The sequence below is a fragment of the Vipera berus genome, assembly GCF_964194415.1.
Source record: "Vipera berus genome assembly, chromosome: 16".
Classification (NCBI taxonomy): Eukaryota; Metazoa; Chordata; class Lepidosauria; order Squamata; family Viperidae; genus Vipera; species Vipera berus.
The window spans coordinates 4719778-4737466 of NC_138219.1; the positions used below are offsets into that span (position 1 = coordinate 4719778).

At 49.4% G+C, this 17689-nt stretch overlaps 1 protein-coding gene across 2 annotated transcripts in view; it reads right to left on the reverse strand.

Annotated features, from left to right (window-relative positions):
* PCNX3 (pecanex 3) overlaps positions 1–17689 on the reverse strand; it is a 50939-nt gene that overhangs the window by 4030 nt on the left and 29220 nt on the right. For both annotated transcript variants that reach the window (XM_081340900.1, XM_081340899.1), the window contains exons 19-32: positions 17511–17603; positions 16261–16411; positions 15261–15408; positions 14086–14263; positions 13595–13703; positions 12278–12407; positions 11418–11476; positions 9338–9553; positions 7463–7716; positions 4755–4985; positions 4533–4636; positions 3591–3738; positions 2582–2812; positions 1387–1661 (exon numbers count right to left, since the gene is read on the reverse strand). In XM_081340900.1, coding sequence (XP_081197026.1) covers positions 1387–1661; positions 2582–2812; positions 3591–3738; positions 4533–4636; positions 4755–4985; positions 7463–7716; positions 9338–9553; positions 11418–11476; positions 12278–12407; positions 13595–13703; positions 14086–14263; positions 15261–15408; positions 16261–16411; positions 17511–17603 — 2327 coding nt within the window. The remainder of the gene's footprint in view (positions 1–1386; positions 1662–2581; positions 2813–3590; positions 3739–4532; positions 4637–4754; positions 4986–7462; positions 7717–9337; positions 9554–11417; positions 11477–12277; positions 12408–13594; positions 13704–14085; positions 14264–15260; positions 15409–16260; positions 16412–17510; positions 17604–17689) is intronic.

Genomic DNA, 17689 nt, shown 5'->3' on the forward strand with positions numbered 1-17689 from the left:
CCAACTTTTTATTTCGACCCCAAACCACCCCAGTGATGCCCTCGCTGTGATGTCCCGTTGCCTGGAGGCGGTTCGGGTCTGGATGGGGAGGAACAGACTTCAACTCAACCCTGACAAGACTGAGTGGCTGTACATTCCGGCTTCCCGGGACACCTGGGATGTTCCATCTCTTTCTATGGGGGGTGAGCTTTTGCCCCCTGTGGATAGGGCTCGCAACTTGGGAGTCCTCCTAGATTCACGACTCACTTTGGAGGATCATATAGTGGCCGTGACTAGGGGGGCTTTTGCCCAGGTTCGCCTGGTGCGCCAGTTGCAGCCCTATCTGGACCGGGAGGCCTTATGTACGGTCACTCATGCGCTCGTGACCTCTCGCCTAGACTACTGTAATGCTCTCTACATGGGACTTCCCTTGAAGACTACTCGGAGGCTCCAACTGGTACAGAATGCGGCCGCGAGAGTTGTCTTGGGAGTTTCCCGGTACTCCCATGTTACACCTTTGCTCCGTGAGCTGCATTGGTTACCAGTTGTCTTCCGGGTAAAGTTCAAGGTTTTGGTTATGATCTTTAAGTCCCTACATGGCATGGGTCCGCGATACCTCGAGGACCACCTGCTGCCGGCGTCGACTCCCCTCCGCCCTGTGCGCGCCCACAGAGAGGGCCTCCTCAGGGTGCCTCCTGTCAAGGAATGTCGACTGGTGGCCCCCAGGGGGAGGGCCTTCTCTGTGGGTGCTCCGGCGTTATGGAACCAACTGCCGGTTGAGCTCCGGATGGCATCAGACCTCCGATCCTTCCGTCGCGGGTTGAAGACCCATTTATTTGAACTAGCGGGTCTGGCCTGATGGGGGTACATGGGTTTTTATAGGCTTGTTTTATTATTCTTGTTTTAACTTGGGCCTTGATTTAATTGTCTTTTAATGTTTGTATTGTTATTTATATTTACGCCCTGTGAACCGCCCTGAGTCCCTCTGGGAGAAGGGCGGTATAAAAATCTCAATAAATTAAATTAAATTAAATCCGCGGGATGCAGGCAGCACACAAAACCACGTGCCCTTCCGGTCCGCGGAAAAACCTTTCCCCACAGAACCGGTCCTTGGTGTCCAAAAGGTTGGGGGTCTCTCTCCTATGGCCCCTCACCCCCCCTCCTGCTAAAAGCCAAAGACAGAGGCGTCTCTGGCCTTTCCAGAGAAGGCAATGGAGACACAGACCCCAGGATTTTGCAAAGCTTCCGACTGCACACCAATTTTAGCCAGCAAACCATGACCGGATCTGTGGCTGGCCAAATGTTTTCCCTTCCTGCAGGAGCAACGCCGTTAAGTCCTGAACGGCAGCTGAGCCCGGGAGAGCAGGGCTTGGTCTATTCCCTGCCTTTCCCAACTCCCAGCCTCACCTCTCCCAGCTCCGAATGAACCAGCTGGAGATGTTGTGCAAGCTGACGGGGCCGCCCCAGAGCGAGCGCAGCTGAGGGTGGCTGCCGGCGTAAGACGTGGTCAGCGGGGAAACGTAGATGGGGTAACCGATCGGCTGGTCGCAGGAGGAGTTGATCATGTTGCGCAGCGCCTGCTTGGCGTTCTGGATGCTGCCACGTTCCGGGTTGCGGTTCCGGAGGAAGACCAGCTCCTGCTGCTGTCCAGCCCACAGGCCTCGCACGCATTCCCTGTTCACCTGGGCCGGAGAACAGAAGGATGGATGGAGAGAAAGAGAGAGAGATGATAGAGGGGGATAGATAGATGGATGGATAGAGAGAGAGAGAGAGAGACAGACAGACAGACAAAGAGAGAGAGATGACAGAGATATTAGATGATAGGAGTGGGTAGAGAAAGATGATATGATAGAGAGCAGAGAGAGAGAGAGAGAGAGAGAGAGATGATAGATGACAGAAAGGGGATAGATACAGAGAAATAGATAGATAGATAGATAGATAGATAGATAGATAGATAGATAGATAGATAGATAGATAGATAGATAGATAGATAAAGAGATGACAGAGCAGATAGATAGATAGATATAGATACACAGAGAGAGATGATAGAGAGATAGAGACAGACAAAGAGAGAGAGATAACAGAGATATTAGATGACAGAGAGGAGTGGGTAGAGAAAGATGATATGATAGAGAGCAAATAGATAGAGATGATATGATAGATGATAGAGAAAGGGGATAGATAGATCAGATAGATAGATAGATAGATAGATAGATAGATAGATAGATAGATAGATAGATAGATAGATAGATAGATAGATAGATGGATGGATGGATGGATGATAAAGAGACAGAGAGAGAGAGAGACAGGCAGGCAGGCAGGCAGATAAAGAGAGATGACAGAGAGCAGATAGATATAGATGGATACACACAGAGATAATAGATAGATAGATAGATGATATGATAGATTATAGAAAGAAAGGGGATGGATAGATAGATAGACAGATACAGAGAAAGAGATAGAGATGATAGACAGACAGACAGACAGAGATAGAGAGATGGAGCAGGACACCCAGTTGGGGTGCAAGGAAGGCCTCCCCTTCCCCGCCACGTCTGGGGAAAAGCGCCTTTGACAATTCTCCGCCTGTCTCGCTTTGCCCTACCTTGATGACCCGGAAGCCCAGGTATCGCTTGTTGAGCATGATGATCTTGTACTCATCGCTGGCGTCGTCCATCACGTGGCGAAGGGCCAGCAGGGCGGGCGTGTTGGTGAGGATGGCGCTGCGCCAAGCGGGGTCCCCCTCGTGGGAGATCACCATTTTCTCCTTGTTGGACTTAATGGCATCGTACAGCACCGCCGGGTCGTCGTATTCGTCCGGGGAAGTGAAGTGGTCCTGGCAAAGGAGGAGGAGGAGGAGGGGACGGATTTCAAGTCCCACAATCCTCAGCTGGACCCCTGCTAGCTGAGGAACTCTGGGAGTCCATAAGCTGCCAGGCATTTTGTTGGATTTGAAACCCACGCCCCTCCCCCCACCCCCGCCAAAAAAAGCATTCCTTTTTTTTCAACTATGTCTGAATCCCAGCAGTTTTCTTGGCAAAATTTTTCTGATGGGAGTTTGCCATTGCCTCCTTCCTAGGGCTGAAAGAGTGGCTGGCCCAAGGTCACACATTTGGCTTTGGGCCTAAGGCAGCACTAGAACTCGCCGTCTCCTGGCAATTGGTCCAAAGTCACCCAGCCGGCTTTCCTGCCTAAAGTGGGACTGGAACTCACCGTCTCCTGGTGATTGACCCAAGATCACCCAGCTGCCTTTCATGCTTAAGGCGGGACTAGAACTCTCTCCTGGTGACTGGCCTAAAGACACCCAGCTGGCTTTCATACTTCAAGCAGAACTAGAACTCCCAGTCTCCTCCTGATTGGCTCAAAGTCATCCAGTTGGCTTTCAGGCCTAAGGCGGCACTAGACTTCATCGCCTCCTGGCGATTGGCCCAAAGTCACCCAGCTGGCTTTGTGCCTAGAGCAGGACTAGAACTCACGGTCTCCCATTATCTAGCCAGATGTCTCGAGCGTTTCTACTTCCCTCCAGACCAGGCAACTGGAGGGGGGGGGGGCTTTGCAGCTCGCCAGTGACCCCCCCCGCCAGAGTAAAAAGAATGGGAAATGGCTGGGTTTACCTGATGCAGCTTCAGAGACATGCGCACGCCAGGCGCTACCACCTGGTGCAAAAGGTCCATGTCGGCAAAGACCCACTCGTCCCGGGGCGACGTGATCCGGAAGTCGCCCTTGAACAGGGCATGCAGACCATAAAGGAAGGGCTCCAGGCTATTAAGAGAAGGAAATATTTAGCCCGGGCCTCTCCAACCTTGGCATCTTTTAAGACTGGTGGACTTCAACTCCCAGAATTCCTCAGCCAGCCATGCTGGCTGAGGAATTCTGGGAGCTGAAGTCCACCAGTGTTAAAATGGCCAAGGTTGGACAGACAGACAGACAGACACACACACACACCCGATTTAGCCTCTGGCTACACAAAGGCGATCCAAAGCTGTGGGGACCTGGTAGTGGTGTGGTGTTATTTTTCTTGCAGACCTTCCCTGACCCAACTGGGTAACATCATCATGCACAGCGAACCCCGTTTCCTACTAACACTGATGGTGTAACCGAGGTGGGCAAACGAAAGAACCCCACTAAGAGAGCACCAGTAATCCAGCCTGAGCTGCCAATAGTCCCTCTGAGCTTGGGGTGTATTTTTTTTTCCTTGCAGACGTTTCGTGACCACACTAGATCCCGTCATCAGGGTTGCACTGCACTGACGCCCCGATTCGTGTGAACGGCTGGTAAAAAAGTCGTTTTAACAACTGCCTTGCGCTCATTCGGCCTCTCAGCATAAGACACCTCTGGAACCGCTGGATTAACCACCAGCCTCTAGCTTTCCTGGTAAAATGGCCGGGGACGATGGGAGCGGTAGTCCAAGCCTATCTCGAGGGAGCCCATTCCCGTCGCCATTAACCCACTGGCCTTCTTGGAAAGTCCTGCGAGGTCAACGCCGGCTTGCTTCGGCTTTGCAGCCGGGGAGGAGAAGCGAGGGCGTTGGGGGTGGGGTGGGGGGCTCCTCTCACCTGGCCGACATGCTGTGGGAGGCAGTTCCCAGGGCTCTGCGGCCCAGAATGCAAAGCCCGAAGCAGAGGGTGACCAAGCGGGAATTCCACTCCCGGTCCACGGCCTGCAAGGGGAGGAAGATGACAAGTGGAGGGGGGGGTGTCACTCGTGGGAAATTGGGAGGGACCGTCAAGATCCCCCCCCCCCGGCCAGCTGTACGGCCCCACCTCTCGCTGACTCACTTTCTCCCGCCGCCCGGCACAGTACTGGACCCAGTCGAGGTAGATGTTGCAGAAGGAAGCCAGCGAGATGCCCGCCATGCGGTGGTCGTAGTCCTCGTCGATGTTGAGGTTGAAGGTGGGGTCGCTGTCGGCATAGTTGAGGGCGGTGCAGGGCCGGAGGGCTTCCTGGATGCCTTCGTTCCCCATCCACTCCTCCAGCTTGGGAGAGCAGGTGACGTAATAGATGATGCTCTGCAGGGAGGGGAAATGGGCCAGGGAAGGGGAGGGACGGGGGGAGGGGAGGAAGGAAGGAAGGGAAGGGAAGAAGGAAGAGAAGGGGAAGGAGGGAGGGAAGGGGAGGGAGGGAAGGAAGGAAAGAGGAGGAAAGAGAAAGAAGAGGGAGGGAAGGGGAGAGGAGGGGAAGAAGGAAGAGAAGGAGAGGAAGGGAGGGAAGGAGAGAGGGAAGGAAGGGAGAGAGGGAAGAAGAAAGGAAGGGGAAAGGAGGGAAGGAGGAGGAATGAGAAAGGAGAGGGAGGGAAGGGGAGAGGAGGGGAGGGGAAGGAAAGAAGGAAGGGGAAGAAGGGAAGGGGAGGGGAGGGAGGGAAGGAAGGAAGGGGAAAGGAGGGAAGGAAAGAGGGGGAAGGAGAAAGGAGAGGGAGGGAAGGGGAAAGGAGGGGGAGGGAGGGAGGAAAGAAGGGAAGGGAAGAAGGAAGAGGAGGGAGGGAGGGAAAGAAGGGAGAGAGGGAAGAAGAAAGGAAGGGGAAAGGAGGGAAGGAAGGAGGAGGAATGAGAAGGGAGAGGGAGGGAAGGGAAGGGGAGGGAAGAGGAAAGGAAGGAAGGAAGAAGGAGAAAGGAGAGGGAGGGAGGGAAGGAAGGAGAGGGAAGAGGAAAGGAAGGAAGGAAGGAAGGAAGGGAGAGGAGAAGAAAGGAATGTGAACAGGAAGAGAAAGGTGAAAGGTTAAACGCTGACATATTAAACACCGCCAATCGCAGGAAGCTAAACAAACAAGAGTTGCAACAACACAATGGTTGAGTTTGTGTTAAGCTCAAATCCCCCCCCCCCCGAAACCTCCGGAGGCTTCAAACAAGTTCTTCTCTCTCTCTCTCTCTCTCTCTCTCTCTCTCTCTCTCTCTCTCTCTCTCTCTCTCTCTCTCTCTCTCTCTCTCTCTCTCTCTCCCCTCTCCCTCTCCCTCTCCCTCTCCCTCTCCAGCTGCTGTGTAAAAATCCAATTTTCCTTATCAACCTGGCCAAACAACCCAAGGCTGGCTGGGATTAGGGGTTTTTTCCGAAGGAGGGAAGGGGCAGATCCGTTGTGGCGCGTGGGGACTTTTCATTTCCACTGGAAGCCTAAAAGCTGCCATAGCTGGTGGAAGAGGAGTCAAAGGGAAGGCGGGCAAAACTTCGGGGTTTTGTGCAATTGGCGTTCGTGGGTGACCCCCAGCCTTCTCTGGACCCCAAAGTCGCGATTCCAGATGAGCCGTTATAAGGAACAAGCAAGGTTGACCTCCGAGATACGCTGAGCTCGGGGAAGGGGGGGAGAACGTCGGAGTTGGAAGACTAGCCAGCCCATCAAAACCCACCCTCGGCTGGATCCAGGAGAGAAGCCACCTTAGAACTAAGGAGGAATTTCCCCACAAAAGCGAGAACAATGAATCAGTGGAACGGCTTGCCCCCAGAAGCGGTGGGTGCCGGAGGTTTTTAAGAAGAGGTCGGACAAACGTGTGTCTGGAATGGGATAGGGTCTCCTGCTTGAGCAGGGGGGCTGGACTAGAAGACCTCCAGGGTCCCTTCCAACTCTGTTCTCCTGTAATTCTGTAAGGGTCTTCTGCTTGAGCAGGGGGGGTGGACTAGAAGACCTCCAGGGACCCTTCCAGCTCTATTCTATTCTATTCCTTCCTTCCTTGTCTGAGATGATATAGGTTCTCCCGCTTGAGCAGAGGTTTTTAACAAGAGGTCGGACAAACGTTTGTCTGGAATGGGATAGGGTCTCCTGCTTGAGCAGGGGGGCTGGACTAGAAGACCTCCAGGGTCCCTTCCAACTCTGTTCTCCTGTAATTCTGTAAGGGTCTTCTGCTTGAGCAAGGGGGGTGGACTAGAAGACCTCCAAGGTCCCTTCCAGCTCTATTTCTATTTCTAATTCTAATTCTAATTAATTCTAATTCTAATTCTAATTCTAATTCTAATTCTATTCTATTATTCTATTCTATTCTATTCTATTATTTCATTCCCTTTCTTCCTTCCTTCCTTCCTTCCTTCCTTGTCCGAGATGATATAGGTTCTCCTGCTTGAGCAGGGGGGGTGGACTAGAAGACCTCCAGGGACCCTTCCAGCTCTATTCTATTTCTATTTCTAATTAATTCTAATTCTAATTCTAATTCTAATTCTAATTCTAATTCTAATTCTATTCTATTCTATTCTATTCTATTCTATTCTATTCTATTCTATTCTATTCTATTCTATTTCGTTCCCTTTCTTGCTTCCTTCCTTCCTTCCTTGTCTGAGATGATATAGGTTCTCCCGCTTGAGCAGGGGGCTGGACTAGAAGACCTCCGAGGTCCCTTCCAACGCTGTTCTTCTATTATACTATTCCGGGCTATGCTGATTCCCCGGGGCCGATCTCCCCAAAACCGCAAAGAGAAAGATCCGGTGTGTGTGTGTGTGTGTGTGTGTGTGTGTGTGTGTGTGTGTGTGTCTGCGCTGGACAAGTCCCCGCGGTCGAGGTTCCCACCTTCACGTAGTAAGTGATGAGGATCTTCCGCAGGTCGAACACCTGGAGCATGGAGGCGGCATTGTTGTCGCTGATGCTGTAGCCCTCCAGGACGTACTTGGTGGCGGCTACTTCCCAGGCGAGCCAGCGCTGCCCGAAGGCCGCGTTGAAGCTCAGCATGCGGGGAAGATGGCCGGGCTCACAGCAGCAGCAGGCTTCGTCCTCTTCCACGCCTTCCGTGATGGCCTCCACCTCCCGCTGCTGGCAGTAGGTTCCTGGAAACACGCAAAGCCCATGGGCTAAAACCTCCTGCAGCCAAGAGGGCTCCGGGCCCATTTGCACCACTCGGCCGAACCTCCCAGTGGCTTCAACGACCCTCTCAAAGAAGGCAAACGACCAGCGCTCTTGCGAGGAGTGTATCAATCCTTCCACTCCCCGCCATCCGGGCAGAGCTGAAGAAGCTTCTTGGAGGAGAAGCGAAACGTCTTCAAACAAAAAACTAGAAAGTCCAGTTGCCTCCTGACAAAAAAGCACCTTTGGGACAACCCTGACCTGGGCAATCTCCACGGACATTTTCGGGATGAAAGTTTGGGCTCAGGGAGAATCCCGGAACTTTGAAAGCCCTAGGACAATGTTTGTCAACCTTGGCAACTTAAAAGATGGGTGGGCTTCCACACCCAGGATTCCCCAGCCAGCATGCTTTGAAGATGGGTGGATTTGAACTCCCAGAATGCTCAAGCCAGCATGCTTTAAGATGGGAGGACTTCAACTCCCAGGATTCCCCAGCCAGCATGCTTTAAAATGGGTGGACTTCAACTCCCAGAATTCCCCAGCCAGCATGCTTTAAGATGGGTGGACCTCAACTCCCAGGATTCCCCACCCAACATGCTTTAAAATAAGTGGACCTCAACTCCCAGGATTCCCCAGCCAGCATGCTTTAAAATGGGTGGACCTCCTCCCAGGATTCCCCAGCCAGTATGCTTTAAGATGGGAGGACTTCAACTCCCAGGATTCCCCAGCCAGCATGTTTTAAGATGGGAGGACCTCAACTCCCAGGATTCCCCAGCCAGTATGCTTTAAGATGGTTGGATTTGAACTCCCAGAATTCCCCAGCCAGCATGCTTTAAAATGGGTGGACCTCAGGTCCCAGAATTCCCCAGCCGGCATGCTTCAGGATAGGTGGATTTGAACTCCCAGTATCCCCCACCCTGATTGTCTGGCAAAAGCATGCTGGGAGTGTTAGATGATTAGTGCCAGCCATGGCAGTTCCCCAAAAAGGTCATCAGATGGGAGCAAAGAGGCTTCTTTGGGGTCAGGGGTCCCCGGTCCCTGCAGCCCCATTGGCGAGAGAGTTTTATGGTCAGGGAGGGACCAAGACCCCCCATAAATACCTCTGCACGAGGGGCTGCTCTTTGTTCTAGTTCTCCAGTTCTAGTTCTCCAGTTCTATCTCTACTCCTAACCTCTAGTTTAGTCATGTAATGCTAGCTTGTTTTCTTTTCTTTTATTTCTCTCTCACATGCAGGCATGAATGCTTTCATGCCAAGTATTTCTTTCTCTTTGATCTATCATGAATAAAGCTAATATGATTGCATCTCTGCGTGATGCCTTTACTTGGAAGCACCTTTAACGATTCATCGTGAGATCACCTCACAGGGAGTTGAAGTCCACACATCTTAAAATTGCTAAGGTTGAGAAACGCTGCGCTAGGAAGTTGGGAAAAGTTAGGATGAGGGAACAGAATTCTTTTCGAGAACAGGTGGAACGCTACCAATCCAGGCCACCTTCGATTTAGGAGCGGGACCTTGCCTCGTCTTCGGCTTTTCTAGCTTCCCAAAGAGATGCCGTTTGGCTACCTGGTTATGCCCGCCCGACCTCGGCCTCCTTCTCGACTCACCGCGGAATTCGAGGCCTCGCAGCTGGAAGGTGACCAGGCCGTTGCCGATCTCGATGAGGTGGACGAGGCTGTTCAGGTAGTCCGAGGCCAGGATGAAGCAGTCGCCCGTGGTGTAATTGCCCCAGCGTCCCAACAGCAGGTCTCCGCAGAGGGTGTGCTGCAGCGAGCGGGTCAGATGCTCGTAAAAGATGGAGTTGAGATTATTGTCGTCGGCACCTGCAGGGTGGCAGAACCAGGTGAGGGCTGGGTCAAGCGTGCTGGAGAAAGGAGCAACCAGCTTTATTTCCTCGGGAACATCCGCAGGTAATGCTCAACCTTTTTATTTTTATTTTTTATTATTATATAAAACTTTTATTCATAAAACATGAAAGTCAGTCAACTGAACACTCAAATTGACTGGCACTAATGGTTGACACGGGTTGCTGCCAGCATCCTAGGTTATCAACCAGGTATCTCCTTAAAATGTAAGACACATCATCATCATCATCATCATTATTATTATTAATTATTATTATTTATTCATTAAACATGAAACTCAGTCAACTGAACACTCAAATTGACTGGCACTAATGGTTGACACGAGTTGCTGCCAGCATCCTAGGTTATCAACCAGGTATCTCCTTAAAATGTAAGACATAACAACATCATCATCATTATTATTATTATTATTATTATTATTTATTCATTAAACATGAACCTCATTCAACTGAACACTCAAACTGACTGGCACTAATGGTTGACACGTGCTGCTGCCAGCATCCTAGGTATCAACCAGGTATCTCCTTAAAATGTAAGATGTAATAATAACATTATTTATTATCATCATCATCATCATCTTTTATTCATTAAACATGAAACTCAGTCAACTGAACACTCAAATTGGCTGGGACTAATGGTTGACACGGGTTGCTGCCAGCATCCTAGGTATCAACCAGGTATCTCCTTAAAATGTAAGATGTTCCGAGTAGCACATTTTTTGTAGCTTTGCTGGAGTTATTGCAGGACGCTGCAATTTCTTGATGTATTTTGCAAACTTTTTGGACATGGTTCCCAGTGCCCCGATGACAATGGGTGTCACTGTTACGCGTTTCACCCATAATCGCACAGTTTCGATGGCCAGGTCGCGGTCTTTCGTAATTTTTTTCAGTTCTTTTTCTTCGACTCTGGCATCTCCTGGTACAGCGATATCAATCAACTGTACGCTTCGGTTCTCTATGACTGCGATATCTGGCGCGTTGTGTTCCAAATGGCGATCTGTCTGTATTCGGAAGTCCCACAAGATCTTCACCCTCTCCTTCTCATCATCATCATCATTATTAGTATTATTAAAGTTGGAAGGGACCTTAGAGGTCATCTAGTCCAACCCTCTGCTCAGGCAGGAAACCCTATACCATTTCAGACAAGTGGCTGTCCAGTCTCTTCTTAAAAACTTCCAGTTTTGGAGCATTCACAGCTTCTGGAGGCAGGTAGTTCCACTGGTGAATTGTTCTCACTGTCAGGAAATTTCTCCTTAGTTCCAGGTTGCTTCTCTCCTTGATTAGTTTCCATCCGTTGCTCCTTGTCCTGCCTTTGGGCGCTTTGGAGAATAGCTTGACTCCCTCTTCTTTTGGGGCAGCCCCTTTTGAAGTCACAAAAGCACTGAAAAAAGTGCCAGCCCACGTTTATGGCCATCTGTGGCATCCCACGAAATAGGTGTCACGTGCCCGCAGGAGGGATAGCCCTGGGAACTTCGGAAGCGAGTCGTAAATGCTTTTCGAGGGGGGGTGGTGTCTGTTGTAACTTCACACCATCATTAAGCCAACGGTCGTGAGTCGAGGATTACGTGCACCCATCTCTTCCCTTGCAAGATCGCTCACTGTATGGGCTGTCTGGTAACCTGGGGGTCCCCAATCCCCGAGCTGTGGATTGGCACCGGGCCGTGGCATGCCAGCAACAGGGGCCACGCAAACAAGCAAAGCCCCATCAGTAGACGATGGAGGCAGCACATGAAACCACAGCCCCTCCGGTCTGTGGAAAAACTGCTCTCCACGAAACGGGTCCCTGGTGCAAATAAAGGTTGAGGACCATTGTGGTAACCTACCGGGGTTGCGGTCAAGCTGTGTAGCCAGGCGGGTGTTTGAATGATCCACCCTCTTGGTGCTGGGAAAAAGGAAAGAAGCAAATGAGATCCGGAATAGGCAGGGACCAAGCCCCAAACACATTCGCTATAATATCATCATCATCATTATTTTAGAATGTAGAACATGGAATTACAGGCTTGAAGGGACCTTGGAGATCTGAAAACTTGACGATTGGGGTATTCTGGCACTTGTGGTCTAGACTGCTTAAATTTGCTAGGATTGAGAAAAACACTTCTAAGTTAAAAGCAAAGGGAATGAAAAAAATAATAAAATAAAATAAAAATGCAGATTGTTTGATAAGGTTCGCCTATGGATAAGGTTTGCCTATTACCCAGCAAAATCAATACAACTCAGGAAGCAGCGCTTCCTGTTACTGCCTTTATTAAAATGATTCGTTAATTGATTAGCCCATAGGCCTGATCAAAATACAGAGTTCCAAACATAGTGGATATTAGTAAAATCCTATCTAAAAGTTTTTTAAAAAATGAAATTGCAGTAAAATACAATAATTTAACAGACAAGTAAAATAAGATGAAAATTACTATTTCAGCATCACCCCCTACGGTCTAACCCAATCCGTCCCACATATGTCAATCTTAGCCGAACCATTTTTTTTAACTCAAGTACTTTGCCGTGATTAAAATGATAAAACTATAATCGTAGGGGGGAAAAAGCGGTTTTCTAAGCATTGGAGGATGATCCCGTCTACCATCGGAGTGCAATCGCTGCTATGAGAACCCCCTTTTTCCCCCAGCACCTCTTTGAGGGAGCATTAAAGCAAATTAATTGGCTCTGGGGGCTTTTTATGTTCTCCACTCACTTGTAATCGCGCTCCCAAAATTTGACAGGGCGTGCGTAAGACATGATGAAGACGGCGCTGCCGAGCAAAGGGTTGAGAGGAGTAGAAAACAGTGCGGAGAGAACAGCCTGCAGGAAAAGCATGGCTGAATCTGGAGAGAGAGGGGTTAAGGACACATCAAACGTACCAGAGAGTGTCAGCTTTCATTTCCAAAATTCTCTGTTACGGGGAAGGAAGGAAGGAAGGACCTGGAGGAAGATTTGCACCCAGGACAGCCTTTAGATCAGCGCCTCCCAACCTTAAGAACTTTAAGGTGGGTGGACTTAATTCTTCACGGCTGGCTTGAGGAATTCTGGGAGTTGAGGTTCACCCATCTTTTTTCTCTCTTTTCTTTTTTTTTATTAGTTTATAATACAAAATACCAAAATACAAAAGAAAACAGTAGGAGAATAAGAGAGGGGGAAGGGAATAGCGTAGGGCAGAGGGAGAAGAGAAAAGAAAAAAAAGGCAGTAGAATAACGCAATAGCATCCAACCTCAACTTTTTACTTTTAACGTAGCAATAGAAACTAACCATTTCTTTAACAACAAGCCTATCTAATAAGTGAAACCCAAAATCAAAGTTTCATTTTTTTCCCTCCAGAAATCCAGAAGTGGTTTCCAAGTAGAAACAAAAGTGTGTGTGTGTGTGTGTGTGTGTGTGTGTGTGTGTTTCTTTAATCAAAGCAGTCAATTTAGCCATCTCTGCTAACTCCCATCAACTTTTGCAGCCGGATCTCCAACCATCTTAAAGTTAACCAAGGCTGGGAAACTCTGGGTTTAGGTAAAAGCAAGCTGAGACTGGGACAGAACTGTAACTGGAGAAATAAATTTAAAAAATAAAATAAAATGACATCCTGCCTTCAAAATTTCTTGAGGCCCTGAGTTCCACAGGTTAACAAATAATAACAATAACAATAATCTTAATAAAAACAATAACAACAAAGCTGGAAGGGGACCTTGGAGGTCATCTAGTCCAACCCCCTGCTCAGGCAGGAAACCCTATACCCTTTCAGACAAATGGCTGTCCAGTCTCTTCTTAGAAACCTCCAGTGTTGGTGCACTCACAGCTTCTGGAGGCAGGCTGTGAATAATAAATAATAATAAAGTTGGAAGGGGACCTTGGAGGTCATCTAGTCCTACCCCCCGCTCAGGCAGGGAACCCTATATACCATTTCAGACAAATGGCTGTCCAATCTCTTCTTAAAAACTTCCGGCGTTGGAGGAGGAAGCTTTTTCGGTTTTGGCATGGGAAGACAAATTCCTTTCTCTTTCCTTCCCCCATCTCAGCAAAGGATACGTGGCACGGCGAAGGGCTGGGCAAAGGCATGGAAGGCGGAGCCCCAGGTGATCTGCCATGGGGCGATGTAGGTAAGGACGAACCGAAGCTTGTACAAAAGATCCCACAGCTGGGGGAAAAAACCGATCCAAATCATAGAGAGGGTAGGAAAAAAAAAAGAGTTTAGGGCAAACCGAGCGGATTCAAAAGCATCAAATCGATGGCTTCTGCAAACCAATCCGATCCGTTTGGGAGACATTCCTGGTCTCTGCTCCCCTGCGTTGAAAGCGAGCCCGGTTTTTAAATTGAAAGCAGCCAGTCCTCATTGAGGTGGACCTTCCCAGCCTCTCTTCCCTTCAAGAGGAGGGCAGATTTTCAAAAGAAAGCTAAGACGAACCTTCTCCGCCCTTCTCATCTCGATACGTCGGCTCCCCCAATCCATTCTTTACCTGCTAGAAGGAAGGGGGGGAAAAAGGGGGGGGGGAGAAGAGGCCCCCAAAGCAGCAACGCACCTTGCTGAAGAGAATCGACACGATGAAGTAGTCGGTGAGGAAACCCTCCGAATATTGTTTGTAGTCAAACTGAAAGAAGAGGACGGTGAAGCCCAGGGTGACGTACTGCTGCGGGGGGCAACAGAAGGAACTCCGCAGAAGTTTCATGCCGGCCACGGTGAGGAGAAGAGCTCGGCAGCTGGGGTCGGATTGGGAGCAGAGAGAGAAAAGAAAGTAAGAATTATGGCCAATCTCTCTCTCTCTCTCTCTCTAAAAAAAAGAATGCAGGATCGAACTCCTGTCAGTTGGCAGAGTTAGCCTGCAATACAGGAATTCTAACAACTGCACCACCATGGTAATTAAAGAATATAGAATATAGAATATAGAATGTAGAATGTAGAATATGGAATAGAATAGAATAGAATAGAATAGAATAGAATAGAATAGAATAGAATAGAATAGAATAGAATAGAATAGAATAGAATAGAATAGAATAGAATAGAATAGAATAGAATTAATTAGAATTGGAATGAAATGGAATGGGAATGGGAATGGGAATAGAAGAGAAGAGAAGAGAAGAGAAGAGAAGAGAAGAGAAGAGAAGAGAAGAGAATTGGAATTGGAATTGGAATTGGAATTGGAATTGGAATAGAATGGAAATAGGAATAGGAATAGAATAGAAAATAGAATAGAACAGAACAGAATAGAATTAATTAGAATTAGAATGGAATGGAATACAAAATAGAAAACAGAAGAGAAGAGAAGAGAAATGCAACAGCACTTAGACTTATATACGGCTTCATGATGCTTCACAGGCCTCTCTAAGTGCCCCCTCAACAATCTGGGCCCTCCTTTTCCCGACCTCGGAAAGGATGGAAGGCTGAGTCGACCTTGAGCAGATCAGGATCGAACTGCTGACAGCGGGCGGAGTTTAGCCTGCCATGCTGCCTTCTCACCACTGTGCCCCCACCATAAGCTCTACTACCCCTTTTGCCTGTATGCTGTGACGTTGCAAAAGGATAGAAGTATCCCTATGCTGTGTGAACCCTGCCTCCCTTGGGCGTTGCGTGATGCGGTATCGTAAGCTCTGCCTCCTTTGTTCCTCCTCTGTACGTGTGGCGTGACGTCACGGGAGGTACCAACCCTTCCCCCCACCAGCGGGACTGCGGGTCTGCCGGGAGGGGGGAGGGACTTACGGAACGCAGAGCTTCTCCTGCCGGGAGCTGCTGACCCAGTGGGCATCGATGGTCAGGGCGTTCAGCACCACAGCTGGGTAGATGACGTACTTCTCGACGCACTGCAGCCAGGCGTACACTTTCTCAAACCACATCAACTCAGCAGCGCCTGGAAGGATGGGAGAGGGAAGGAGAGGAGCAAAGAGAAAAGGACCGAGACCACCGCGCTGCCCCCATTTCCATCCCAAAGGGTCCCGGATAACCCCCTTGAGAGAAGATCAAAAGCCCAGGGATTCTGCAACCTCCTAATCGGGTCTACAGCTGCTCTAATCTGCAGACTAGCCCACCGTTTCTCAAGCTTGGTGAACTTTGACGATGGGTGGACGTCAGCTCCCAGAATTCCCCAGCCGGATGGGTGGACTTCCATTCCCAGAATTCCCCAGCTGGCATGTTTTAAGATGGATGAATTGAACTCCAAAAATTCCCCAGCTGGCATCCTTTGAGATGGGTGGACTTTAACTCCCAGAATTCCCCAGCTGGCATGCTTTTAAGATGGGTGGACCCCAACTCCCAGAATTCCCCAGCCAGCTTGGTTTCAGATGGGTGGACTCCAACTCCCAGAATTCCCCCGCCGGCATGCTTTTAAGATGGGTGGACTTCAACTCCCAGAATTCCCCAGCCAGTGTGCTTTTAGATGGGTGGACCCCAACTCCCAGAATTCCCCCGCCGGCATGCTTTAAGATGGGTGAATTTTAACTCCCAGAATTCCCCATCTGGCATGGTTTAAGATGGGGGGACTTCAACTCCCAGAATTCCCCCGCCGGCATGCTTTAAGATGGGTGGAGCTCAACTCCCAGAATTCCCCCGCCGGCATGCTTTAAGATGGGTGGACTTTAACTCCCAGAATTCCCCAGCCCAACTGCTGCCTTCACTTTCAACCAGCATGCCTCGTGGTCGGGGATGAGGGGAAGTGTAGTAGAGCCCAGAGCCTCTGTTCATTTCCCTCCAGGCTCGGACTTACTGCGGACTTCAAACTGGCTGTATTCCCGCGGTTTGAGGACAGGCTGTGAGAGGCAAAACCACGGCAGCTGCTTCCGGAGTTGGGGCAGGAGGTAGTGGGTGACAAAACCGACCAGCCCTGCCAGGGCATAGAGCACGTAGCCCAGGACAGACTGAGGAGGAGAAACAGAAAGGTTACAGGGGGTCCCCGACTTACGACTGCCCATTTAGCCCAGAGATCACCCTGTGTCGACCCAAATATGGGTCTTTTTTCTTCTACACACACGCACACACACACACACACATAAAAATATAAATATAAAAGGTAAAGATTCCTCCGCACATGCGTGCTAGTCGTTTCCGACTCTAGGGGCCGGTGCTCATCTCCGTTTCAAAGCCGAAGAGCCAGCGCTTGTCCGAGGACGTCTCCGTGGTCATGTGGCCGGCATGACTAGACGCCAAAGGCTCACGGAACGCTGTTACCTTCCCACCGGAGTGGTCCCTGTTTTTCTACTTGCATTTTTACGTGCTTTCGAACTGCTGGGTTGGCAGAAGCTGGGACGAGTAACAGGCGCTCACTCTGCTACGCGGCACTCGGGATTCAACCCGCCAAACTGCCGACCTTCTGATCGACAAGCTCAGCGTCCTAACCCACTGAGCCACCGCGTCCCTTACATACATACATATATATATATACATATATATACATACATACATACACATACACAAACACTCACACTCAAACATACACTCTTAATAATTTAAAAAAAACGAATCCCAGGCATATTTACTTAAAGTATAAAATCTTTGAACACCGGGATGGATAAAAAACAGTTATTTATTGCTAAAAGATCATAATAAGCAATAAAAAGTAACTCTTTAAAGTATATCTACTTTAAACAGTTAGTAGATATACTTTAAACAGTTACTTTTTATTGCTTATTATGATCTTTTAGCAATAAATAACTGTTTTTTATCCATCCCGGTGTTCAAAGATTTTATACTTTAATTAAGTATACATATATATATGATAAAAGTTCTGAATTTGCGAGGGTCTGTCATTGACAGCCCAATGGAGGCTTATTTCTGAACTGCCCTCGTAAAATCTAAAACCCAAGCTCCAAGCATTCTCTATTATTTCAGAACTGTAGTAAGCCAAGGACGACCTGAGCAGCGTTTCCCCCGTGCCCACAAGCCAAGCTGCTACCCGCTGCCCACCCCACGGCCCTCCTTCCTTCCCCCGCTGCCTCCCCTCGTCCTCGTCTCACGTACCTCAAGAGCGATGAAGACGGTGCTGGCACTGATGGCGAAGGTCAGCACCGCGATGATGAGGCACATGACAAGGTCCGAGTGAAGGATCTCGCGCTGGGTCGGGCGGAAAGACCAAAAGAGGAGCGTTGAGAAGCAGGCGAGGAGAGGCCAGAAGCTCTGGGTTCGGAATGTACCTTCTC